Source organism: Bipolaris maydis (assembly GCF_028858645.1).
Source record: "Bipolaris maydis strain C4 unplaced genomic scaffold PSV08scaffold_5, whole genome shotgun sequence".
NCBI classification, from domain to species: Eukaryota; Fungi; Ascomycota; class Dothideomycetes; order Pleosporales; family Pleosporaceae; genus Bipolaris; species Bipolaris maydis.
The window spans coordinates 1,186,067-1,210,507 of NW_027093861.1; the positions used below are offsets into that span (position 1 = coordinate 1,186,067).

Genomic DNA, 24,441 nt, shown 5'->3' on the forward strand with positions numbered 1-24,441 from the left:
TATGCCACCACAGCTTAAAACGCCCAAAGGTACTCGAGACTGGCATGGAGAAGACATCGCTCTACGCAACCACACCTTTGACCAGATTCGCAAAGTGTTCCGGCTTCACGGCGGCGAAGAAATAGATACACCGGCATTTGAATTAAAGACTTATCTAACTGGGAAATACGGGGAAGACACCAAGTTGATCTATGACTTGCAAGATCAGGGTGGTGAGATCTGCGCCCTACGCTACGACTTGACTGTGCCGTTCGCTCGCTGGCTTGGTATGTATAATATCCGAACCATCAAGCGATTCCAAATCGGCAAGGTCTATCGAAGAGACCAACCAGCGTTGAAGCAGGGTCGTATGCGCGAATTCTTCCAATGCGACTTTGACTACGCTGGCCAATGCGACTTGATGGTACCAGACTCAGAGGTCGTTTGCATTGCAGCCGAGGTCTTCGAGGCCCTTGGGTTGCCCATTGTGATCAAGCTCAATCACCGTCTCATTTTGAATGGCATTTTTGCAGCCGTGGGTGTCCCTGAAGCTCTTGTGCGGCCTATCTGTTCGGCAGTCGACAAGCTCGATAAGTTACCATGGGGAGAAGTCAAGAAAGAGATGGAAGAGAAAGGGCTGGATGCTGATCTCGCTGCTAAGTTAGGTGAATACGTACTGCGCGATTCAGTATCAGATGTCACCTCAACTTTGGAGTTCCTCAAATCAGATGCACTCTTGTCGACAAACAAGGACGTACAACAGGGAGTGAAAGAGATGGAATTGCTCCTCGAGTATCTCAATGCTTACGACATTGCCAAATACGTTCAGTTCGACATGTCGCTCGCTCGAGGATTAGATTACTACACTGGCCTAATATACGAGGTTGTCGCGAAAAATCAGTCAGGCACTTCGGTTGGCAGCATTGCTGCCGGAGGCCGGTACGACAATCTTGCAGGTATGTTTAGCAGCCGCAACATCCCATGCGTGGGAATATCATTTGGTATTGATCGAATCCTTGCTATACTCAAGGGCCTAAAGCAGAATGCTGAGACAGCTCAAAAAGGCAAAGTCGACGTCTGGATCGTCATTGCATCTGACGGCGCTGGACTGGTAGCACAACGCATGGCTGTTGCGCGGGATCTTCGTTCTTCGGGCATCAGCGTTGACTTTGACCCAAAAGCTGACAAGAAGCCACGGAAGCAAATGGATGTTGCGGAAAAGAGTGCTGCCGTTGTAGTGTTCTTGGAGGAAGATGATACAACGCCTGGCCACACGCGAGTCAAGATACTCTCACTTCCAGACAAGAACTTCAACCACGCGCCCATTATCGAACGCCAAAACCTCGTTGGTGAAGCAAAGCAGCGTCTTGAAAAACAGCCTGAATAGCTAAACTTGAGGAGTACAAACATAAGCTTCATTTCACCTTCTGCCTGTTTCGGCCATTCAGCCTACTCCTTCCCCCTCTTCTACAGCAGACTCCCGGCATTTTCCCGCATACGAATCCATCACACTTCTACACCGATCATGTTCCTTCACGTCCGTATTCCCACATACGCACACCGCCACAGATCCAAGCGCATACGCGCGCGCGGGCTCGCCGATGCACTCAAATCCCAGGATCATACTCGCTTCAAGCCAAGGATCCATCCCTCATCTACCCACATTTTCTACCAGCCAGTCGATCCCGGACAGCAGGATCCGGATAAAAAAGAGGAAAGTATTGATCGACCCACACGTCAGCAAGCAAGCACTTAGCACCCGATAATAAACAATTCCCGCCAGGCCCCTCGCCTATAGTACGCGTGCTATAAGGGACACTGTTCCCCAACAACGGCATGACACGTGAGCGTACTGGGATCTCATAGCCCTGACTCCTCTGCCCTATTTCTTTTGTTTACCGGGACGATCCTCTCGCTTCGGGTTGTTGCCCGGCTCGGATCTCCGCGGTTCTTTTTTTACTCGATCAATTTCTTTCCTAAATAGTACCTCCGATGTGATCATTGTCGACATCCCCACTTTGCGCATGACTATTACGTTGGAATAGCACCGCAGGTGGATACACAAGAGTGAGACGGCGATTAAGGAGCTCAAGGCGAATAAGACTAGGAAGCTAGTTTACATGACAATCGTCGCCTTTACTCGCCTACACAAAAATACACCGTACCACCCGTGCGCCCAGCTACTACTCAGCACCGCACCGGACGTGGGAAAACATCCTATCCAGGCCTTTTCTCCATCCATACTACCTTTTCTCTCCCCTCTTATTCCAACCTCCACTTCCATATCACCCCAACATTAACCTCACCACAACCTTGGCGCTAGCCCCACATCCCCCCTTCCCCCCTCCCAGCCCAATCCCACCACATTCCTACTCGTTACCTCCCCAATCAACCCTCCACCCACACCACACCCCAGCACCCTTCCAATCCTAAAAAACAACTTCAACAAGTGTCCCAACTTATCATTGCAACAAAACCTGACGAATCAAGGATCATGCATGTCTGTTACACTATTTTACTCGCTTCTTAAGTATACTTATAAGCACAACCCTTGGCAGCTCAACCCCCAGGGAACACCCCTCAACCATTTTGCCGTTTAAACAAGAAAAGAGTTCGACCGGCCACCCCTATCCCCCATCACCCCCTCCCCCCCCTTCGACCAGCATTCTTCTTCTCATGTGGCTTGCAACGCGCAAAAAAAACAGGGGTTCATGCACACCCATCCCCTTGTTCCGCAGAATTAGTCCGCTGTCAAACTCCTGTAGAAGGGGAAGGGAGGGAGGGATGGTGGACAGGAAACATTTCAGCAGTTCATCCAGGCGTGTTCGCATATTACGTAGCTTGCTTGGTGTGTGTGTGTGTGTGTGTGTGTGTGTGTGCCAACTCTAATCTTTTTGCAACCTACCAAAAAGGCCTTTCAATCTATCTATTTTCTTCGTTGCGTAGGTAATATAATATCAGATGATATATACTACTACTATCTGTTTCCCATCCAACGTGCGCGCCCGTCCCTGCTACGAAACAAAGCAAGGCGGGCGGCGCAAGTTGGGTCGGGATACTTACTACTAGTACAAAGTCCGTGTTGGTGAACTGATTTTTAGACGGGGTGGCAGTTGGGGGGGGGGGGGGGGGGGCGTGCGCAATCTATAAGTATACACTACGTAGTCCGATGTAAACAAATTCCCTTGTTCAGGGGTCCTTGGGGGGGAAGAGGGGCGAAAAAGGGCGTAAAAGGGACTGGTACAAGACTGACGGCGGTCCGTGTGTATGCGTACGTAAGTAGTGTGAATCAGCCTAAGGACTTCTGTATTCTGCTAGTAAGTAGACGTTGGTCTAAAGCCCAGTAGTACGTAGCGCGGCTTGTCTTTTTTTGCTTGTTTGCTCTTGTTTATTCAGCTGGCGCGAACTCTATTGTAGGTCACCGTTTTTCTAACGAGTTTCACGCGACAACCCGATGTCATCAAACGGCGCGTATCCAAGCAGTTGCTGAAACAGTGGCGCAAACAAGAGGGGGATTTGTAACCAGGGTGAGTGATAATTCCCATCACAGGTGCACATGCAAGTCAATCTGGAAATCCAGTTCAAATGTTCAAGGAAATCAACAAAGCTTGTTTACTGGTGGTTAATCAGTGTAATGGTTGGATTTTTGGTTTAAAGTGATGCAATATAATTTGCGACGTAGCGTCGCAATCTGTCCTCGAACGAGAAAGGTCGACTCCTCGACCCTCGTCCTGAACACGAATAATGATTATCTCCCGGTGCCTCTAATATAAATAAAACATCTTGCCATAGACAAAAGAAAGGTAAGGGTGAGGTTGAGGTTCCGAGCTTTGACAAAACAGATCTATGGGAGAGCGCGAAGAAATGAAGTGGGATGCGCCGACACAATGCACTCAGAACGAGCCGATGGAAATGAGACAAAAAAAGGAAATGTCCAAGTGTGCTGGAGGAGATGACTGATGATAAGAAAAAACGCCCAACCCTTGTGATCTTCCGATGATAAATGTGCCAGTAGATCGTGAGAGAAGGTAACAACGTAAGTCGTAAATATATACACAGAATGTATGGGGGTTGTCGTAGCTGTCTTGTATGAGTGCAGCTAGTTCTACCGCATGAGCCTCCTGGGCTGTAGAGTAGATGAAAAGCAATGTAGTAAATACACTCGAGCAATATTTTATACTGGTCGTGGTGGTTGGGGGAAAAGCCTGAGCATAGGCGGGCGGGGTTGGGATGTAGTCGCTGCACGGCTTCGTGGCTTGGTTAGTTTTTCCTCGGCATGGGAGGAAGTAGCAAGAAGTTTGGCTGCGCCATCAGAAAGGACTGATTTGTGTGTGCGCTTGGAGCGCAGTGAGTCCTGACGAGCAACGTCGAGCGATGCCTCCAGCTCTTCATCGGCCGTCAAGTGGTTAGCACGCTGCGAGCCACGGCGGGCGAGGTCCAGAGACGTCTTGACGTCGGTCTCGATGCGGTTCAAAGATCGGTCCTCATCCTGTGGCGCTTCATCGTCTGAAGCGAAAAAGGTCCGTCCTTCAAAGGCATGTCCTGGCGGGGTGATATCATCGTCCTCGTTATCTTCACGCAGGGATGCAATCTGTTCAGAGAGTTGATCACCAACTAGACTAACACCAAGTTCTTTTCGGTTACGGCGAGAAGGCACCAGTTCAGGTACACTTCCTGCGGAGCTTGCTGAGCGCCGAACGGGTGAACTCCAAAGACCAGAGCCTTGAATTGAAGACATCAAGCTGCTATCATACGAGCTTCGCCTGCTGAGCCGGACGTGGCTGCTGCGCGCAGAACTGGTGGTGCTCCGGCCGTTGTCAAGCATTGGAAAGTGACGGTCTGATCCAGCATATTCGTCCAGGAGATCCTCATAGGTGACATCCCGAGTATCCTTATACTCCTGTGGCACCAACAGAGAGGGACTAAGGATAAAGCCTGTCTCGTGACCGTAGTGATTGGCGCTGTAAAGATCAGATGGCGTGGTAGGTAGTCCTGTGCTGAGTGTGGAGGTGGATATCGCAGAAGTGGGGTCAAGTTCGGGTACACTGTTTGTGCTTGGGACAAGTAAGGAAGAGCGGAAGTTGACTGGCAGAGGGTTCTCGCGATCGACAGGAATTACGCGAGACTCGCGATGGTTGTGTGCGTATGCAATGGCTGGGACTTGTGCGTCGTCGGCGCCATGATCAGATGCACGATCCCACTCCAGGTCGCATTCAGCTTCCAATGCATTGTCGTAGATGTAGTCGACGTCTTCTTCCCATGACTCTTCGATTGCGCGCCACGTGTTGGATTGACGACGGTGAGAGGGCCTTCGAACGGACCTTCTGCGGGCAAAATTAGCAGAGCCCAATGTGTCGGACTGCTGTGACGAGGATCGCGAATGAGAAGGCTCTGCTCTCGGCGAGACATCGAATTGTGCTCGAGGGTTCGTACGATTGTTTGGAGGCGATTGCTGGTTCTGAAAGGAGAATGATCCGAAATACGACGATTTTGGTGAGCTTGGTGTTCTCAGAGGTGGTTGTGGTGCAGGTCTTGGGCTAACAAAGCGCTCTGGTTCCTCAGCAACATCGGCAAGACTAGGGCTAAATGGGGGCGTGGCCGCATGGATAGCAGAATCGTCAGGTGTTGTCAAAGCATGGCCAAAGTAGGATGTGTCTTCTTCAATCTCTGGAAGAGGATCCGGGGTAGTTACAGCAGACAGCGAGAAAGAGTCCCAGATACCAGACTCTCGCTTGTGTCGAGATAGTCTGCGCGCAGCAGACATCTTGTCTTCAGAGGCGGGGTCTAGGGGAATGCGGGCTGTTGGCACAGGTGGCGTCGTGAGACTGTATTTGCGAGGACTGACGCCAGGCTGAGAGAAGCTTTCTATCGACCTGGCTAGTCGAAGTGGTCGCCGCGAGTTTGAGAACTGCGGTGCATTGTCAGCAGCAAAGGTCGCTTCAGGGCTACGAGGCGGTGAGCCAATGCTCAACGTCACTGACGACCTGTTTTCGGTTGCATTAAGGTTTTCCGAAGAGAAGTTGCTGAAGAAAGAGTCGTTGGTTGGCGTAGAGCTTTGCTGATAGGGTTGCGAGGTCCGTCCTGGAAAAGATCCGGGACCTAGCTTTTCATTGGCGGTGTGCTCAAGAGCGGCGAATTGGTGTCGGTCGGTATGTGAGAGGTGTTGAAAGTCAAATGGACTGGAGATGCGGCTGATCAGGCTGCCTGCAATGAAAGTAAGAGATTGGAAAGCCAGCGCGATGATAGCACATCACTTACCACTGTCTTCAGGTTGATTACCGCTTCGTCGAGCTTTTCGTAGAAGCGACGTTCGCCTTTCACTGGCATCTCCCTCATAATCATCACCACCAACAATTCCAGTTTCGCTCAGTCTTTTTCCTTTCTTGCCTCGAAACAACGACCTTCTCGATCCAGTAGAAGGGTGGGCCTTGGGATGTCCTGATTGTGAGTCATGCCATGAGGCATCATGGTCAGCCATGTCGTGTTGAGACAATAGCGAGGGTGTGAGGGAGGTTGCAGTGTTGCTCCTCGATCTTAGGTTGAAAACGGAGCTTCGCCTGGCGGGATTGAATCTGTGTAGTTGTTCGGGCGAGTGGGCACCACCATGGGAGGAGGGTGCGGGACGGTGGTCTTGCCAAGAGTCTGGAGCAAAGGTAGAGGGGTATGTTCCAGTTGCCTGTGAGTCGATTGATGACTGTCGAGACCGTGAGACATCGCTCTTATGGAACGAAAACATGTCTTGCAAGTTCACTGGTAGCGCAGAAAGATTCCAGGTCAGGTCGTCAATGCAAGTTGGACTGTGCGCGTCTCGACTGGTGGCCGACAAGAGATGTTTAATCCCACAACCATTGAGGTTACAGGAAAGATGCAAGAGCGTGGCCTATCGCAGACGACCAAGGATGGAGCAGGTGGTTAATACGGCTACCAGACGCGTCGGTGGTCTATGCGCAGGTATTATGGGACCACTGGAGCACGAGGCGTTAGAAGTGGACGGGGGGATTAAGGCTTGGGTGATGCGAAAGGACTAACCTGGGCCAAGGCTTGGAATACTAGCGGGGCAAACGAGGATACTTAGAGCAGAAGTCGAGATGCAATAAGAGCCGAAGTAATATATGCAGACCTAGCAAGGAAGAGCGGCCTCGTTTGCTAGGACGGAGACGGCAATGCAAAGGTGCGTTCACGGACCGCTGTAGCTCGGGAAGAGGGCTGATGAAAGGGCTCTGCCTCTGTGTGGTGACTGACGAGGATGCGGCCAGGGACTATGGCTGTTGCAAGAGCTGACGGAAGGCACAGACCCACTTGAGACAGACGGTGGTATGGGATCCAAGACGTTTAGATGTAGTGAAGCGGGTAAGGAACGTGGTTTATGGTGGTGGTGGAGATAGGCAGCGGGGGACATTATCTGGAGTGTTCCATCTTGTGCCACGGGAGCAGGTGGAGGATTTGAGGCCGGCGAGGTTGGAGAGCGAGTAGGGATGATCTCACTATGTAGGTACATGGCAGCTTGGTCGAGCGGCGGAGAGCATGTGGAGAAGGATGAAAGGTGCACAGTGCGCATCGGCCATGTTAGTGGCATCCAAAGAGTGCAGGGACATGGGTATCTGCCGCTGAGCGACAACGTCTGGGCGTGTGTTAGTGGCTGGGGAGAGCGGAAACAGGGGCATCGTTGACGGGGGAGGCCCGGCGTCGCATGCTGGCCTACTGGGCCTCAGCACACACAAGAATGCGGCCCGACAGGTCGGCCTAAGTAATATAACGTCGCAGGGGCCCCGAACGAGGGCGCTGATTGGGTATGGCAGCGAAATAAACGGTTAAACCTGCTCTGGCCAGCGCTAGGCCCGGTGTGCCAGAAAGGAAGTGAGGTCCAATTTGCTTACGAGCCGGGCGCATGCTGTTGTGCAACCGAGGAGGATCCGACCATGCCTGCTGCCGCGAGGAGACGTCGTGGGCACGGTGCGACTCGGGCGAGAGGCTGGACCAGCTTGCTGAGGTTGCTGCTGACATACATGGCTGGCGAGGCGGGTAGCGTTATGACGACGTCGGCGTGGTTTTTGTCGATGTTGTTATTGTTGCTGTTGCTGTTGCGGGTGTCACGATAAGTGAGGATGGTGTGTGTGGAGATGACTAAGCTAGGCCCAACGCGTAAATTGCCCTGTACGCGCTGGCGGGGAGGGGATTTGTGCTCTTAGTGCCGAACACTTGCCGGCCTCGCTTTTTTTTCAGGCGGACACAGCGCATTTGTGCTCGAAGTTGGACTAGCATGCACGCTGGATGTATCTACTAACTATGTACATGTGTGTAGATACATAATAGTCGACGAGCAGACGGCAGGAGCATGCACCAAAACGTCGGTTGGCGGTCTCGCCTGGGATGCGAGAGTGTGCATGTGCACTCAAGACGACACAGCATGTCACCATGGCGGTGCCGGTGATCAGGTCAAAAGATCTGTTTAAAGGGGATCGTGACAGGCATCGGATCAGGCAAGACAGGCTATCACTGGCCGCGCGGGCATAGGCCAACAAGTCATCACGGTCCTGTCTGCAGATCTTCCTACGCCTGGGACCAAGGTGAAACAGCCGAGGAGAGCCCTGCCGGAATGCCGTGACCGACGACGACGACTTGACACGACACGACACCAGACGATACGACCCTCGAGTACCCCGCCTCACTCAAGACTTTTACACGTCTCATCAATGGCGACAGGGCACGGCAGTGCCTCGCCCGAGTCGTCATCGTCGTCGTAGGAAGAAAGACTGCGACAGTCTGGGCCGTCATCCGCGCCTGGGCTGCCGTACTTACTGTACCCTGGAACTGTTATTTGCCCAAGTATGTACGCAGCCTACTGTACATGGCACACATACATGTGTGTTGGACACAAACGTACATATACATACTTGGCTACCGTGGCGGACACAACAAGCCCCTGGTCAGGTGCCTCTGCTGCGAATGCGAGCGTGGGCGTGGAGAGAACGAGTCGTTCTGGCGTGCACAAGACACCACATAGCACCGTCGCACTCTCGGCCCAGCAATCTCAGCTGCATGTGCGCGCAACCAGCACACCGACAAATTCTCCATAGCGCCGCGCCATGGTGCCCCCAGGCGCCGTGCTTGCACAGGGACGTCAGGGATACTTTCTTCCTCTGGCCAGCAGCATGTCATGGACACAGTTGTTTACATCCATTACGTCGCTGCAAGGAATTCGCCGCGCACCAAGCATGCCCAGCGCTTGCCTGCTGTTCCTGCACATGAGCAGTGAAGGTCCGGTCACGTGCCCCTGCCAACTGCCGGCACGCGCTTGCCCACGTGCAGGGACCATCCCTGATTGGCACAAACGGGCTTGGCGCAGACAGCATTCGCGCCTTACTTACGGAGGTGCCTTTCAAAAGTATTGTCTGACGCTAATCTCGGCGATTCGGCGCAACTCTTCTTGGCGCAACTCCTACCTTTGAGCTGAGGAGCTGTTTGATCAGCCTACCTGCTACTACGTAGTTATCTTCTTACTATGGCTCCTTATACTGATATATATACCCGTACCTTAGTAATCGCGTTGAAGTCACCTCCTATTGGCAAGAATACGTCACAAGTTGCTGCGCTAACTGGTGTTCACCCTCGTACTGTTGATCGTATCTATAGTAGAGCTATTGCTGCAGGCTTTGAGCCAAACGAACTTCCTATTAAGATTCTTCCACACCACGTTCAGGATGCTCCAAAGACTGGTAGACCTGCTAAGCAGGCAGAGGAGGTGAAGGAGCAGATATTCTAACAAGTACGACACGATAGATATGGACGAGAGAAGAGCTGTGCTGACCTTGCTGGTGGGCTCAGTCTCCAAGGAGTCGAAATCTCTGCCTCTACCGTCTGGAGGGTGTTAAGAGCAGCAGGATACAGGAAGACTAAGCCAACGAGGAAGCCTGGGTTGACACAGGAGATGAGGAGTGCTCGTCTTAAGTGGGTATTAGAGCATAAGGACTGGACGTTGGAGGACTGGAAGAATGTCATCTGGACAGACGAGACGTCAGTGGTGATTAACCACCGACGTGGGGGCTACAGAGTCTGGAGAAAGGCAGACGAGAGAGTAGTTAAGAGCTGTATCCGTGAGAGGTGGAAGGGATACTCTGAGTTCATGTTCTGGGGCTGCTTCTCGTACGACAAGAAAGGTCTATGCTATGTCTATCAGCTAGAGACAAAGGCAGAGAAAGAGGATGCTGCTCGTCGGATTGAGCAGCTGAACGCTGAGCTTGAGCCTCTACAGAGAGAGGAGTGGGAGCTGTTAGAGTCTATGAGGAGGATAGGGCTACGTAATAAGCGTGGCAGAAAGCCTCAATGGAGATGGATAGAGAAGACAGGCAAGCTGGTGCGCACGTCTGGAGGTGGCATAGACTGGTGGAGATATTAGACCTGCGTTCTGATCCCAAAGCTGATTCCTTTCGCCAAAGAATGCCTCCAAGATAGACCTCAGACTGTTGTAATGGAGGATAAGGCACCTAGCCACGCCCACCACTACTAGAGTGTGATCTATCGCCTGCACGACGTTGAGAGACTACTCTGGTGTGGTAACTCGCCAGACTGTAACTGTATTGAGCTATGCTGGTTCTATATGAAAAGAGAGACTACGAAGAAAGGAGCTCCACAGTCAAGGGCTGAGGCAGTCAGAGTCTGGCAGAACTGCTGGAGAGATCTCTCGCAACTTAAGATCCAAGCCTGGATTGAGCGAATTCTTATACACATTCAAAAGATCATTGAGCTATAAGGTGGCAATGAGTACATAGAGGGGAGAGACAAGCCTCGGCTAAGGCGGCCGTACATCGGCTAGATTATTCTTGGGAGACAATACTTTTGAAAGGCACCTCCGTACTTCATGCTTACTTCCCTAGTGTACACAGCACAGTACGCAACCTCTCGACTGCCTGTGCTGCTCTGCGGATGCGCTTATCATCACGCCCGTCCGCCTCTTCCCCCCTCCCCCCCCCCCAGCTCCTGGACCCACAAGGCAGGCACAGGCCCAGAGTCTTACGGCCGTCGTGGTTGCGTAAGAGTTCTCCTCCCTCTTCCCCTGCCGCTTTGGTTCCTGCAGTTGCTGTACTCCCCCACCTCACATCGCCGGCGTCTGCGCCATACCTCCACTTTGCGCAACTTCAACTTAGCGGGATCCACGTCTTACGCACGCCTCCTGCGCCTCCATCCATCCATCCACCCATCCACGGGAGGTTTATTTCAGACATCTTGACGTTGGTTACATGGCTCTTGCACCACGCCCCAAACTGCCTAGTACCCAGAACCGCTCTACTATGCCGTCTACAGTCTGCACTTCCCGGGACTACCTTCACCGGAGGTATCGTCTGCCGTCCCAACTGGTGCGCACGTGCTACACCCACCCGCCGTAAATATGCCCAACAACCCTCCGTCTCTGACTATGTGTTTCGTTGTGCCCCAGTAGCACCCGCTTGTCTCCACTTGACTTGCCGACAATATACGCATGCACATCGAAAGCAATTGAGCAACCAAACAAATGCCGTGAGCTGTAGGGCCATGCTGCTGGTCAAGTCCAACAAGCGCAAACTTCTGCCGGCTTGTTTCCTCTGTGCTTTGCTGATCCCTCTCTTCTCAACCGCGGCCCCCAATCAATGCTGGAACCCTGTTTCTGTACCTGCAGGCCGCGCTAGCCCTTCTTGTCAACCTGCAAAAGGTGAGCCCTAACTCCCATCTCCCCACCCGGACTCAGGCCGCCGATCCTATCATTGTGCAGCCGCAACCGAATAGCATACTTACTTACTTGCTGTGTGCGCGCTAATAGTAAAGAGCCTGTTCCGTGCTTTTCAAACATGTTTTGCCATGGGTAGGCCGACACGAGCCCGGCAAAGACTAGCCCGCACATCCGATCTAAGACATCCACGCAATCATGCTGCCATACAGAATACCCCAAAGGTATGATGCGACAACGAGAGTGCTGGTTTCGCAGTACGAACGTCTCTACACTGCCCGTCTAGCCGGGTTTGCTCGTGTGTTTCGTGAAACAGCATGCCCAAGGTTGAACAATGCCCAAGCTGCTGCTATGCACGTTCATTGGTAGTAGCCAGTTATCGAATCGACAAAAGCCCATGCTTTTGCAAGGACCGCGCAGAGCCTATTAGCTTGGTCTTCTGCTGGCCAGGTACAAGGTCTTTTGCCGAACTTAGATGCTCACACCCGAATTCGCTTGCAACCTTTGTTGTTTTTCCCAACGAAAAGAAACAAGTGTACTAATCCATCTGATGTCTCAAGCAGGTTCCACCCACTATGTTTGGCATCCGCGGGCATCGCATCTTGAACCCAATTTACCATGTGCACAGCGAGTTTTATCGAAAGTAAATCTTCTTCTTATTGAATCATAACGCTTCCTCCCACTTCAGGTAAAGAGTAATGAGTAGGCTATGTATCGGAGACCGTTGTGGTTTGTCGTTAAACGTCGTTGGAAGAAAGTTTCGCTTACAATAGACCAACGAGCTGTACGTACGCGAACTTTGAACTGCTCGGATTCAGGGTCGAAATAGCCGGATTAGCATTCCCCAAGTAAACTCAAACCGAACATGACCTCGCACTAGCACTTCTGACACGCGAGTGCGAAATGTGAATTCTACTCTATAACTACCAACTGTGATCATGTCAGGCGCGAAACTCTGAATACAAACTGCGCCGTGGAGCTCAACTCAACGTTTTGTTTTAGCTTTCGGGCTGCAGTCCAACGCTGCTGTGAGAGGGGGCAGGGTACTCGACTTCTCACAACATGGATAACCCTTCATCCGGCGGTATGTCGTATGACGGAGTTTTCCATTGATGCATCTTGGGCAGCGATTACAAAGCACGTGCAGTACTATGTATACTATACGCGATTAGCGGTTCATCTCGCAACAGTGAACCGATGCAACGATTTAACGATTGCCGCCGACTGTCGCGTTTGTATCACAGAATATCACCTTCACAGGCACATTGAAAGTGCTTGTCTTCTCTGCCGGCGCATGCAATCAACTCCCGTCAAATGATGACGGGGCCGAGCGCAGACGACAAGAGGTAGCGGTCAGTGCGTCCCCACAAACCCCAGCTCTATGGGGCGTTGGCACAGTTCAATAAGAGATATATGTATGTAAGATGTAGGCACGTAGCCCATCAGAGCCGGCTGGTCATCATATTCACGCCACAATCGCTCGCTGCTTAGGCTGAAGTGTAAGACGGACCAACCTTAATCTGTCCCGCCTTGTCGTCGTCCAACGCCAGTATAAGTACGGCCCATCTTAGCTCAGCGCTCCTCAAAGAGATTGGGCTACGCATCGGGGTTAGGAAGCCACACACGGCCCGTAAAGGCAAGGGTTGCGATCCTTTTAGACTGACGATCCAGAGCCACACACATATACGCCGCACTACCAACAGCTATGAGCCGTGCCGCATCCAGCATGAACTGCACGCCTAACAACTGTCGCGAGATCGAAGGAGCGCGGCGCGGCGTTGAGATGCAAATTGGTGGGTAGTGCCCCGTGAGGCCAACCATCCTTCTCGGCTACTCCCTTCAAACGGGCAGGTGCTCGCATCGTAGACCCTCCTCATTGCCAAATTTTTTTTCTCCTCTTTGTCTCTCTTTTTCTACTTACGACGACCCCATGCACACAAAAACAGTCGCCGTTCAATCCATCGCGCGCTTGCCTTATTTTCTTTTAGCCCCCATACAAGGCACTAATTGTCCCGTAGCAACATCCATAAGGCCGCGTCGGTATTAACCCGTGGGCCCCCATACGCTACGCTCTTCAAGTAAGTATACACACCCCAAAAGCAGTTTAACCGCCCCTTTTTTTCTCCTTTCCCCTTCCTTCTTTCTGGCCTCTTCCCTCTTTCTTTGCAAGGAAGTAGCCGTGCGCTACACCAACTATGTGTGCATGCTACATGCATACACGGGCGCGTTGCGGTTATTACCGAAGATTTTGATTGATGATGACGCCGTGGCTAAGAAAGCGAGCAAGCGACAGCCCTCTTTTTATTTACCCTTTTCCCAAGCACCAGGATCAGGATCAGATTATCCAATGCCTCTCGTGAGCGCGCTCAGGGCGTTGGCATGGTGGACCGGCTACGTATGTACCAACCACATTATCCCAGTCATGTATACACCCCGGGCTGCTAGATATTATACATGGTGTGAGAGCGTCGTGTGTGCCAAGCTTGAGGTTGCGTCAGCGGAGTAATGGGTAGATGGGTTGGTGCTAAACACGTATATGGTTTTGGGAACGGATGATGCGGAATTAGAAGGCGCGCCGGGGGGGTGGGTGTATTCAATGCATTGTCAGAATCCCAGTTAGAGGGGTCCAACCAAAAGGAAACTAGAGAAATAGAAGGAAAAAGAAATAACATCCGCAGCGGATGTTGTGTGGTTGTTGTTGTTGTTTTTTCCCGCCGTTTTTCAGTAGTATTGCTTTTTTTCGGCGTCTAGTGTGTATACCCAAATTCACCGCGATAATGGGACGTGGGGACGTGGGGGGGCAGGTTGATTATCTTCGCTCGGACAAAAAGAAAAGACTTGGCACACACAGACACACTCGCAAATGCCGTAAGCCTTCCTTTTCTTTTTTCCCTAGAGTAAGTAATCCTTGGGGCCCAGATCTTCTTCATGAGAAAGACAGTATCGAAACCAAACCCACGTCTGCCGAGTACTTGTAGCCAAACGCATGGGTCATAAATTTGATTGTCGCGAGATACAGCCCAATGTAGGAAAAAAAAACACATAAAAATCTTGAAACAAGGGGGGGATCGGGATTTTTGGTGGGGGGGGGGAGGAGGGGGTGGGGAACTGTTTGGACAAAAAACACGTACTACGTTACGATGATGGATACTATTTCCGCCACCCCCCCTCCTCCTTCAACGCCTCGGGTCCCTGGGCTTTGCTCACTTCATTTTCCTTCTTCCCCCCTCCCCCCACCCCCAGCCAGATCCCACGACGCTTCATCCCAGCTGAAAAAAACGCACTATCGCTGCAGACATGTTGCATGTTTTTTTACATCTAGGTACTTGGATCTGCAGCAGTGACATTGGCGCGGGCCCACAAGTAGAGTAGTTAAACTTCGCCGGAGTAGTAAAGTATTTGCTATGTATGTAGATATGCAGGGGTGTTTTGCTTCTTTTGTAGAAGATGTTGTTTTCATTTTGGAGGACTGAGGTATTGGTATGCTGGATACGCCATGGGTATTGTGTTGGTATGAACACGTGTATACGTATGCTAGGTTTAGGGAATGCGAGAGCGAGGACGGAGAAGGGAAGAAGAAAGGAGGGAGGGTTTGTTTGTGGTGAGGCTGGATGCGCCTAGTGGAATGAAGTGGGTGTAGTGTGTGGAAGTGTATCTGGATGGGTGGGGAGCAGTGTTTCGAGGTGGAGTCTCGATCTCAAGGCTGTTTGGGAAAGATGTTTTGTGCGGGTGTAGGGGTTAGGTGTGGATATGTAGGTGGGTAATACTAGTGGGGTGATGTTTTGAGTTACGATAGGAGAATCGTGTGAGATTGAGTGGTTGCGCACGGTACCTACTGAGCACCCATGTGCCTAGTATCTGATTGTCCAATATCGATGTCTGATCGTATTGCAGTCAGTGATCTTGCATACTTTAGGCAATCTGGTCAGCAACGCAAAAGGTAATGCAGTCAGCCTGATTTTCCTTCAATCAAAAGACGACGAGGTCGAAATTTTGGTTTTGCCCCTTTTTGAATTTTTATCCCATTTCGATTTACCGATTGGATACGGACAGGTATTTCAAATGACAGTCTTGGTCTGAGTCAGCAATGGCCTTATGCTAAGCGTGAGATGGACTCGGCATAGAGTGCCGTGTAACCTTATTCGCAAATATAGATAGTTATCGTAGTACAAAATATTTCTTGACGTGTATCCGTGCTTGTGCTACATAAAATTTTTACCATCACACATCCAAGATACAGGTGTAACAATGAATACATAGAATTGCTGCTACCAATACACGGTATGTCAGGATACACAGAGCGCTTCGATTACCTCGTGTTTGCGGTCTTGGCTTGTAGTGCACTGTTTTTTTGGCTAGACGATCAGGACTGAACGGGAAGGTGATGTATCGGGATGAGTTTTTACAGAGAAGAGCTACATGCAAGCTGTGCTTTTCTGGGGCTGCATAGGTGAGGGTGTATGATGTACGAGGTGAGTTTTGCAAAGAGCAAATAGTGATGGTAACCCGCTGCGAAGTGATGTATGGATGAAGTAGTTGAACCTGATGTGATATTGCTGTGCCAAAAAAAAAGGCATAAGAATACCAACTTGGTTTTTTTCAGAGAACAATCTGCGAATAGAGACAATAAGGTGAAGTGATGTTTCAAGCTGCGAGAATGATTCATTTTGATAAAATCTTTTGTATTGACGGATACGAGTTATCTGAAGTGACGAGAGATACAGTTCCTTTGGCTCTAAAGTCAATGCAGTAGTCAATCAAGGAGAAATATAGAAAGCCTCTTCGGCACTGAAACTCGAAAACTCCTTTCTGTGTCTCGGAAGTCGAAAAGATATTATTTTTGATGCAAAACTTAGTAGGCATGATTCCAGAAGTGCGTGGTTATCCAGCAAGAAAAGACTTTTAAGAAAGCCTGTTTGGCACTAACATTTGAAAATCCCTATCATAGCATCAGGAGTGAAAGATAGAATTCTCACCGAATCAGAACATAAAGAGGATTCTTAGGTTGTAATCATTGATTAGAGAGCACGAAGGGAGCGAAAAGGATACATATGTGCGTCTGAGCTACCCTCATAATAAGACTGCGTCATTTTTTCAATAAGTCAGGAATTTGAGGGCGCATGGAGCGCTACATACAAGTACGGACGTATGGCCTTTAGACAATAGCAATCTCTGTGTGCAAAATATGCTACGCCGTATTGCAAAGAGATTGGGAGTGGACTTGGCAGAAGAGACAGTTCTCTGAAGTCATGAAAGACATGGGACAAGTTTTTGTGAGCCATATTGGAGAGATAGGGTCGGTTCTATGAGTAGGGAATGATGAGGCATGTGGTTGGTGAGCATGATGGTAGATGACAAACTCTCCGGTTAGAAACAGGACTGATGAAAAGAAGAAATTTCATCAGAGATACGATGAAAGCAGACTCTTCCGTAGTATTTTTTCTCTCACGTACAATCATAGACACGCCATGTCGACCTCACTGTTTGATTGGCATGTGAGACCCACTAATCCATTCGACTGTTGCACTTATGCAGAATACTCTTCACACCCACTTCCATGTCAATTCCCAAATACTCTGAAATCTCATTTTGATTGATCGTTCTGTGTGGTAGAGGTATATACAATCCCACAGCAACGGAACCCGAAGCAACCGGTACGCCTGAATATGTAAGTCTTATGCGTGGTCATCGTGATGTCCCTTGTCTTGGAAGAATAGCTGCTCAGCAACAACATATCCGGCAAAGGCAACAGTCGCTATGCCGAGGCCTGGGAAGGAGCCCTTGAAACGGTTGAAGCGGGTGAAGGGACCGGTGTATCGCCATTGTTCACTAGCTGTGGCATAAGTATTCGACGCAGTATATGTATGAGGCGGGCATCCATGACATACTATCGCGCCCAGGGGTCGCCCTTTGTGCCGTTGGCAGAGGCGGCGGCGAACTTCTTAGGGTCGAAACCGGTGATGGAGGGGCGTGGTGCCATTATGAAGATGCTGCTGCAGTCAGGATTTCTGAGTTCTGATACGCCAATTGAGGCCGCGCGAAGCAAGTAAACGTACTGAATGGGCCGCAAGAGATGGTCGACAAGGGAAAAGGCGGTCGCGGTCGCGGAGGCTGTTGGCGTCACGTCCGCGAAGCCGTTGGTGGTCGCATCTGGCTCAGTCTTGGCGGCCATCATGGCGCACGGCCGCCGCCCATGGGTTACGGGCATCCTCCCCACACCATCCATTAACTCTCACCACGCACTATCGCTACCACACGCACCTTGCACACCCTACAAACGCCCTAATTGCTACAAATCTTCTCAAGAGCCTGGGAAAGACACCCCGACCACCGCTCGTTCGCGTCATTATCCCCAGTGTCGCCCACTCGCCGTTTCACTACTCCTCCACTTGTACTCTCGCGCCCGTCGCAGCAACAGCTACACTTTGCCCACGATGCCACCTCATGGGGGCCGGTTTCCCGGCCATAACCTCTCCAACCCATTCGCACATCTCTCTGGCCCAATGCCCCAGCAGCAACAGCCACTGCACCAACATCAGCAGCAACAGCAACAGCAGCAACAGCAGCAACAGAATATGCAGCATTTTGGCGCGGGCAACCAGGCCACCAGTCTGAATCTCTTCGGCCAACACCAGGGCGGATTTCAGGCGAATGCTGGCCTAGGCGGCGGCTTGGGAGGCGCGGGTCTGGGGGCAGCAGCAGCCATTGGCGGGGCAGGTGGAGGCACCGGACTGGACGGACATGAGGCGCGCATGCGGTTTGCCCATGGCGCTCAAATACAGGAGAATGCAGCCCGTGGACACGACGGTACCAAGGGCATTGCCGGCCAGCGCATACGCCAGGTCTGGCGGTCCAACCTGCATCAGGAGATGGACATGTTACGCACCCTCATTGACCAGTATCCATACATTAGCATGGTCAGTATGCTATTTCATTGCAATGCCCCGCGACTACTGTGCTATCAGAGTCGCGTCTAATATTTTTCAAGTCTTGTACCAGTGGTGATTCCATGGCTTCATTCCTTGGGGTAGTTTCTATTCTACTCCTTTCTCCTAAGTCTGTACACACAATGCTCACTCTACAAACAGGACACTGAGTTTCCCGGTGTTGTTGCGCGACCTATCGGAGACTTCAACTCGAAAGCGTCATACCACTACCAGACCGTTCGCTGTAATGTCGACCTGCTCAAGATCATTCAACTGGGCGTCACCCTCTTCAACGTTCAAGGCGACGTTCCCCCAACACATCTCGACACGAATACTCTGACCTACAAGCCCAAGTCGTTTCAAAGATATTCAAATAACATTATTCCCTGCCCTTGCACATGGTCCTTCAACTTCCAGTTCTCCCTCGGAGACGACATGTACAACGAAGAGTCGATCCAGATGCTGAAGAAGTCTGGAGCTGATTTCGAAAAGCACCGCGACCAGGGCATTGACCCGCAAGAGTTTGGCTCGCTACTCACAACGTCTGGAATGACCCTGTCAGAGGACGTCAACTGGATATCATTTCACTCTGGCTATGATTTTGCATACATGCTCAAGATGCTTACGTCAAAGCCACTACCCGAAGATGAGGACACGTATCGCAAGCTTGTCAATGTTTTCTTCCCCAAACTTCTCGATGTCAAGTATCTCTGGCGACATGCAAATAACCTGGTTAGGCGCGGTGTCATTGGCGCCACAGCAACCAACATACTCAACAATCTGGGCACGAAGTCTGGCCTCCAAGATCTTGCTGATGAGCTCGGCTGCCAGCGCATTGGTAACTCACATACCGCTGGTTCAGATGCTTGGTTGACGGGAGTTGTATTCTGGGAAATGAGGAAGAAGATTTTTGATGGATCCGTTCCCGACGAAATGAGTGGTCACATGTGGGGTCTTACCGGCGTTGGAGCCCCAGCCAGCGCAGCTGCTCAAGCTGCTGTGCTTGCTGCGCAGGGTGCATCACAGGGCTTGTCTGGCTTCCAGCAAGGCGTTAACAACACGTTCTACCCTGGAAACGCACGACATGGTGTCGATGGACCTAGTACGCCTACCAATCACCCCGCCGGCCTTGCATCCAACACACCAGGACCAACTGGTATGATGACTCCTGGAGCTTACAGCGGATATGGCAACAAATAGAATGGTAGCCGAGGTGGCAGGAGCAGAGGCAGAGGTAGGGGGAATGACGGTCACGGATATGGTCATGGATATGACCCTTCGTATGGCCTTGGGTATGGCCCTGGTCCTGGCTCTGGCTATGGCTATGGCCATTATGGTTACCATGGTTAGTGGTCTCCTTATCAGCCCTGGGGTTGGCAGTAATTTGCCTAGACGACATGTCTGTTATCCACGATACTATGACGAGTCGGCCCCTGGGGTACCCAGTGTTATTGTATCTTTCTTTCCCTTTGTCAAAGTGGGCGGTTGGTATAAAAAAAGGGTGGGTCTTCAAGGTCCATTCCATGACCTTTGGCTGGGGGCATGTACGATACCCGGAGTAGTAGTTATTGTGTACTTGTACATTCGGAGTTTTCAGTTTTGTTTTTCTCGTTGTGGGGTTGTTGTTCATTTCTGGCATAACAATGAGAGTACCTATTTCATGTCTGAGTCTTCATTTTTATTTAGATAAGAGAGTGAGGAATTGATATGTGGGAGTCGAATTTGAGTATCCGAGGTGTGTCTATGTCTGCACGTGAACGTACCTAATATGCCGTTATCCAATATGCACTCAGTGGCAGAAGAGGATACACAATTTTGTACGTTTTAACCATTTAGCAATCCTACAAGCTCCCTTTCCAATCCAAATCCCTCCTTTCGTCCGTACAATCTCCCATCCTAGCAGCGTTATATTAACACTAGAGATAAATACGCTACTTTTATGATAAGCTTTGATGTTCTTTACGGCCCATCCAATGGCACCTGAAATTCAATTCTGGGAAAACAAACACGACGACGGTAGTAATTTCCACTATTCACTTTTCTCTCCTCTCATGTGCCGCATGCTCCCCAGCCCTTTTCCCAGAAAATACACAATCAGCCAGGGACAACCCACTAACATACGAATTCGAACAAATCCCAACAGCCGTCCTACCCGCAGCACAGAGCCCATCAATCTTCTTCTCACTAGCCAAAACCAGTCCCGTCCTACCATCAGCACACAAACCACCCAGCGTCAACCCCATAACAACCTGTATCCCACCAGCCTCCGGCGAAATATCAATCCCATGAAACGGCGGTGTCAAAATCCGACTCCGGCACTCATCTGTCTTATGCATCGGATCCTCAGTTCCCTTCTCAATCGCAGCATTATACTCCCTAACCGTCTCTTCCAACCCCCGCAGCGACCCGGCTTTCTTGTACCCCCAGTATATCGAATGAAAGCGCTGGAACAAAACCGGACCAGAAGCCTGCTCGAAAAGCTGCTGTTTCGCTTTCACCCGTTGAGTCTGATCCAAGATGCGAAACCCCGTGCTGGCATGCCACCGAATCATGACCTCACTGAGTGCAGCGCCGCAGGCGTCTTTGGCGAGTATTCGGCGGCCGGAAGTGGATACGGCGATGCCTTCGAGGAGCGCGGCGGGCGGGTAGATGAAGCGCCAGGCGGACATGCGGTCGAGCTTTGCGACTGAGGCTCCTGCAGAGGTGCCGAGCGCGATGCCGGAGCCGTTGTCGCGCCAGATGCCTAGCGGTGCGACGCGCGAGAATTCTGGGACATGGGTTTGGCGCATGTGTTTGTTGAAGGAGAAGCTGCCTGCAGCGAGGATGACGGGTGGTGAGTGGATAGTTTGGAGGTTGGCGTCGCGATTCCAGATGTTGAGGGCGCGGTTGTGGTACCATTTTGATAGTGGGCGTAGTGATAGTTGGTATCGTTTCTCTTCTCTGCATAGCTTTTTTATGACGGGCGAAGCTGGGGCTGGATATTAGGAGGGGTTTGATTTCTACTCCATCGATTCTTTGGTTCTTGTCATAAAGTAAACGGGTTACCTTGCTTGCGGGCATAAAGTCTACCCCTAGACTCATGGCTATTTTGAATAAAACACGCTATAATTCGGATCCAGAAAGCCCAGGGTGAACCATTCGGTATCCTCGAGCTACGGGCTCTGCGATCTTGTGAGGATACGACTTTTCATTGCCCAAGAAAAACAGATAGTGCCTATCTGTTGGGTAAGACGTCTTGTACAGGCAAAACGATGCCTCAAAACGAGCACCATGTTTCTCGAGCCGCTGCAGATTCTGGGCACTTGTTTTGCAGAAGCGTCGTAATGTTTCTTCGTCAACTGCGTCCTGTGTCTCTTCCTTCAGATAAGCAAACATGTTCTCAGGCGTGTCGTATCCGTAGCCTGCTGCTTTTTGCTGCAAAGTTCCTCCGCCTGCATATACAACACCGCCTGATAGGGCTGAGGTATCACCGCCATGGCTGGCATCGACGAGAATTATTGAGGCACCTTTTTCTGCTGCTGCGATGCTGGCGTAGCCGGTGTCTACGCCAAGGCCCATGACGACAACGTCTGCCTCACGTGTCTTTGCGTTACTTGAAAACGAAGATACGAGAGATCGTGGTTTGATGTTAGAAAGAAAAAACAAAGTATTTGAAATGGTTGGCTGAACTGTCCGTATGGGAAGTCGAAATATGATGAAGTATGTGTAATCGCGTACTGCACGTGGTGCAAACAGACTAGGATTGAGTGAGAGGATCGAGATAAATTGACAGTTACTGCTTCATTCTTGTACGTAGTCGCAAGTCGAATGCTGGTGCGGAGAAGCAGAAGGGCCGATCTTACAGACCCCGTAAGTGTATTGTCTTCGGTTCGTCCCGGCGTAAGACGATGGTTGGATACGCTATACGGCTGAGTGGATAAAAGCAGGCATCCCTGTAAACCATGAGCTATCAGCTAATCAGCCATTGTTTGCACATCCAAAGTCTCATCCGTCCAGTGATGAGTTGGTGATTGAGTCGCAAAACTATGGTGCAGGTACTAGGACAATGTTATTCATTATTTTGTGTCTACCTCCCAAGCGCCCTGCGCACTCGGATATTCGTGACCTTGACCTGGTTTGACTTATGTAACTCCAAGTCAATTGGTCAATAATAGAGATAACAAAATAACAGTACTTAATCACCTAGCTACGTGATCCACATAGCTCAGTCATTGCGCGTTTCTCGGAAGTGACATGTTCTATTAGGTAGTCGGAGTCACGCTCTAGTCATACCCAACCCATGTTGACAAAGGCAATGTCGACACATGGATGTTGCCGAAAAGTAAAAAAAATGAATAACATTGCCGATGCTGACGTGCAAATAAAACGTCGCATAGGAATGACAGTACTGGAATGGACGAACATACATGCTCTTCTACATGTTGAACCTCGTCCTTTGCTTGTCCATACGGCCTTTCCATTGCCATTCCTGGCCACTCTTGAACTGAATGCCGCGGTCTATTCTGCGGAGCTTGAGCGTCATTCGGGGACTGGTAGTGTAACGTTAGCGACTGTTCCACAGAAGAAGAAAAAACATGACATACCCAATTTCTTGCATGCCCACTTTGACGTCCTCAGCGCCAGGGATTGGTTTTCCATCCGTGCCCAAAACAGGCTTCTCTGTCTCGCGCTTATCACGGAACACATAGCGGTGGCGGCGTACGAAGATGTAATCGCGCTGGTTATGGAGAGTAAGAACTTGGCGGCCTTCTAGTTCGGGGAAGGGAGGGAAGAGGTTCTTGAAAAGCTGGGCGGTAAGAACACCGAGCGGAGTCTTGAAGTGATTAAGAATGAGCTCTGGATAGTGGCCTGTGTCGTTTGCGTGACGGGGCAGTTTCTTGCCGTCAACCCAGTTGGAGACACTGAAGTGGAAGTGGGGACCGTTGGGGAGGTTGACAATGTCGAGGCCGTCGGGTTTCTTTTCGTGCTGGGCTTGCATGAGAATGACGAGGGCGGTGTAGCCTCTTGCGGCCGCGAAGCCGGCGATTTCGCGGACACTATATTTGTGTGCGTGTGCATGCTTTGTACGGCGGATGTATGTGCTGTTGGGGAAGATGGAAGTGAGGACGTCGGCTTCCTTGTGCAGAGACGAGTTGATGCTGGTTGTGACGAGAATCTTGGGTTCTTCATCGCTGGGATTGAATATGGAAGGGAACTTTTGCTTTAGAAACTCGGGTGATAGATCAAAGTTGGTGGTGGTGGAGGTTGCGGTGGGGCTGGCTGCGCGCTTGGAGGACTTGGAGGACTTGGAGGGCTTCGAGGAGGCGGCATCTGAGTTGAGGTCTGAATCGTCCGAGTCGAGGTCTGATTGGGAGTCGTCGAGCATGCTGTCTGCCCCGTCCGAATTGGAGTCTTCTTCTTCGTTTTCTTCACTATCGTTCATCGCCTCGTCCCGCTTCTTCAGCTTGGCCAGTGTGCCTTCCTCGTTGCCCTCTTCATCCTCATGCTCGACTTTTCTCCGCTTGGCTAACCGCTCTACGTCAATGGCCCAGCCCAGAGCATCCTCCTCGTCACCCACAGGCTCATCCCACACGCGCTTGCTGTCAATGGTGGCGGGCTTGTTGTTTGCCAGTCGCTGTTCACGTAGCTCGGGGTTCTTGTCTTCCTCGCGCTTGCGGCGCATTCGGGCATCTCGCTTCTCCGACTCGCGCGCCTTCTTGATGGACAGATGGGCGGCCTGGCGGCGAATCTTATTCTTGGGCTTGAAGCCGGACGCGACATTTTTGGGGGCCGTCATTGTGCTCGCGGTAGTGGTGGTAGTGGTGAAGGTCGTCGCCGTCGATTGCAGTAGGCGAG

The 24,441-nt window shown here is 51.1% G+C and overlaps 7 protein-coding genes across 7 annotated transcripts; 3 read left to right on the forward strand and 4 right to left on the reverse strand.

Annotated features, from left to right (window-relative positions):
• Position 1: 1 nt before the first annotated feature.
• Positions 2 to 1,366, forward strand: PSV08DRAFT_176615 (uncharacterized protein; the record flags this gene model as incomplete). Its single annotated transcript, XM_014226685.1, has 2 exons — positions 2 to 518; positions 588 to 1,366. The coding sequence occupies 2 exons, from the start codon at positions 2 to 4 to the stop codon at positions 1,364 to 1,366; spliced, it is 1,296 nt and encodes a 431-aa protein (XP_014082160.1).
• Positions 1,367 to 4,134: 2,768 nt separating this feature from the next.
• On the reverse strand, positions 4,135 to 6,715 carry PSV08DRAFT_388446 (uncharacterized protein; the record flags this gene model as incomplete). The annotated part of the gene is made up of 2 exons (XM_014226684.2): positions 4,135 to 6,183; positions 6,238 to 6,715. 2 exons carry the CDS (start codon positions 6,713 to 6,715, stop codon positions 4,154 to 4,156), a joined length of 2,508 nt encoding a protein of 835 aa, XP_014082159.2. The 3' UTR covers positions 4,135 to 4,153.
• Positions 6,716 to 9,479: 2,764 nt separating this feature from the next.
• On the forward strand, positions 9,480 to 9,730 carry PSV08DRAFT_288026 (HTH-23 domain-containing protein; the record flags this gene model as incomplete). The annotated part of the gene is made up of 1 exon (XM_066092584.1): positions 9,480 to 9,730. A coding segment is annotated over one exon (213 nt), but the record flags the coding sequence as incomplete, so codon positions are not given.
• A 7,472-nt stretch (positions 9,731 to 17,202) lies between these two features.
• Positions 17,203 to 17,798, reverse strand: PSV08DRAFT_288039 (uncharacterized protein). The gene is made up of 3 exons (XM_014226680.2): positions 17,737 to 17,798; positions 17,569 to 17,670; positions 17,203 to 17,509 (listed from the first exon to the last, which is right to left on the reverse strand). Exons 2-3 carry the CDS (start codon positions 17,658 to 17,660, stop codon positions 17,356 to 17,358), a joined length of 246 nt encoding a protein of 81 aa, XP_014082155.1. The 5' UTR covers positions 17,661 to 17,670; positions 17,737 to 17,798; the 3' UTR covers positions 17,203 to 17,355.
• Positions 17,799 to 18,114: 316 nt separating this feature from the next.
• On the forward strand, positions 18,115 to 19,806 carry PSV08DRAFT_350255 (ribonuclease H-like domain-containing protein; the record flags this gene model as incomplete). The annotated part of the gene is made up of 2 exons (XM_014226679.1): positions 18,115 to 18,597; positions 18,769 to 19,806. The coding sequence occupies 2 exons, from the start codon at positions 18,115 to 18,117 to the stop codon at positions 19,804 to 19,806; spliced, it is 1,521 nt and encodes a 506-aa protein (XP_014082154.1).
• Positions 19,807 to 20,639: 833 nt separating this feature from the next.
• PSV08DRAFT_370189 (uncharacterized protein) lies at positions 20,640 to 22,164 on the reverse strand (the record flags this gene model as incomplete). The annotated part of the gene is made up of 2 exons (XM_014226678.1): positions 20,640 to 21,546; positions 21,848 to 22,164. 2 exons carry the CDS (start codon positions 22,162 to 22,164, stop codon positions 20,640 to 20,642), a joined length of 1,224 nt encoding a protein of 407 aa, XP_014082153.1.
• Positions 22,165 to 22,639: 475 nt separating this feature from the next.
• On the reverse strand, positions 22,640 to 24,416 carry PSV08DRAFT_288060 (anticodon-binding protein). The gene is made up of 2 exons (XM_014226677.2): positions 23,190 to 24,416; positions 22,640 to 23,135 (listed from the first exon to the last, which is right to left on the reverse strand). The coding sequence occupies exons 1-2, from the start codon at positions 24,380 to 24,382 to the stop codon at positions 23,021 to 23,023; spliced, it is 1,308 nt and encodes a 435-aa protein (XP_014082152.1). The 5' UTR covers positions 24,383 to 24,416; the 3' UTR covers positions 22,640 to 23,020.
• Positions 24,417 to 24,441: the final 25 nt, after the last annotated feature.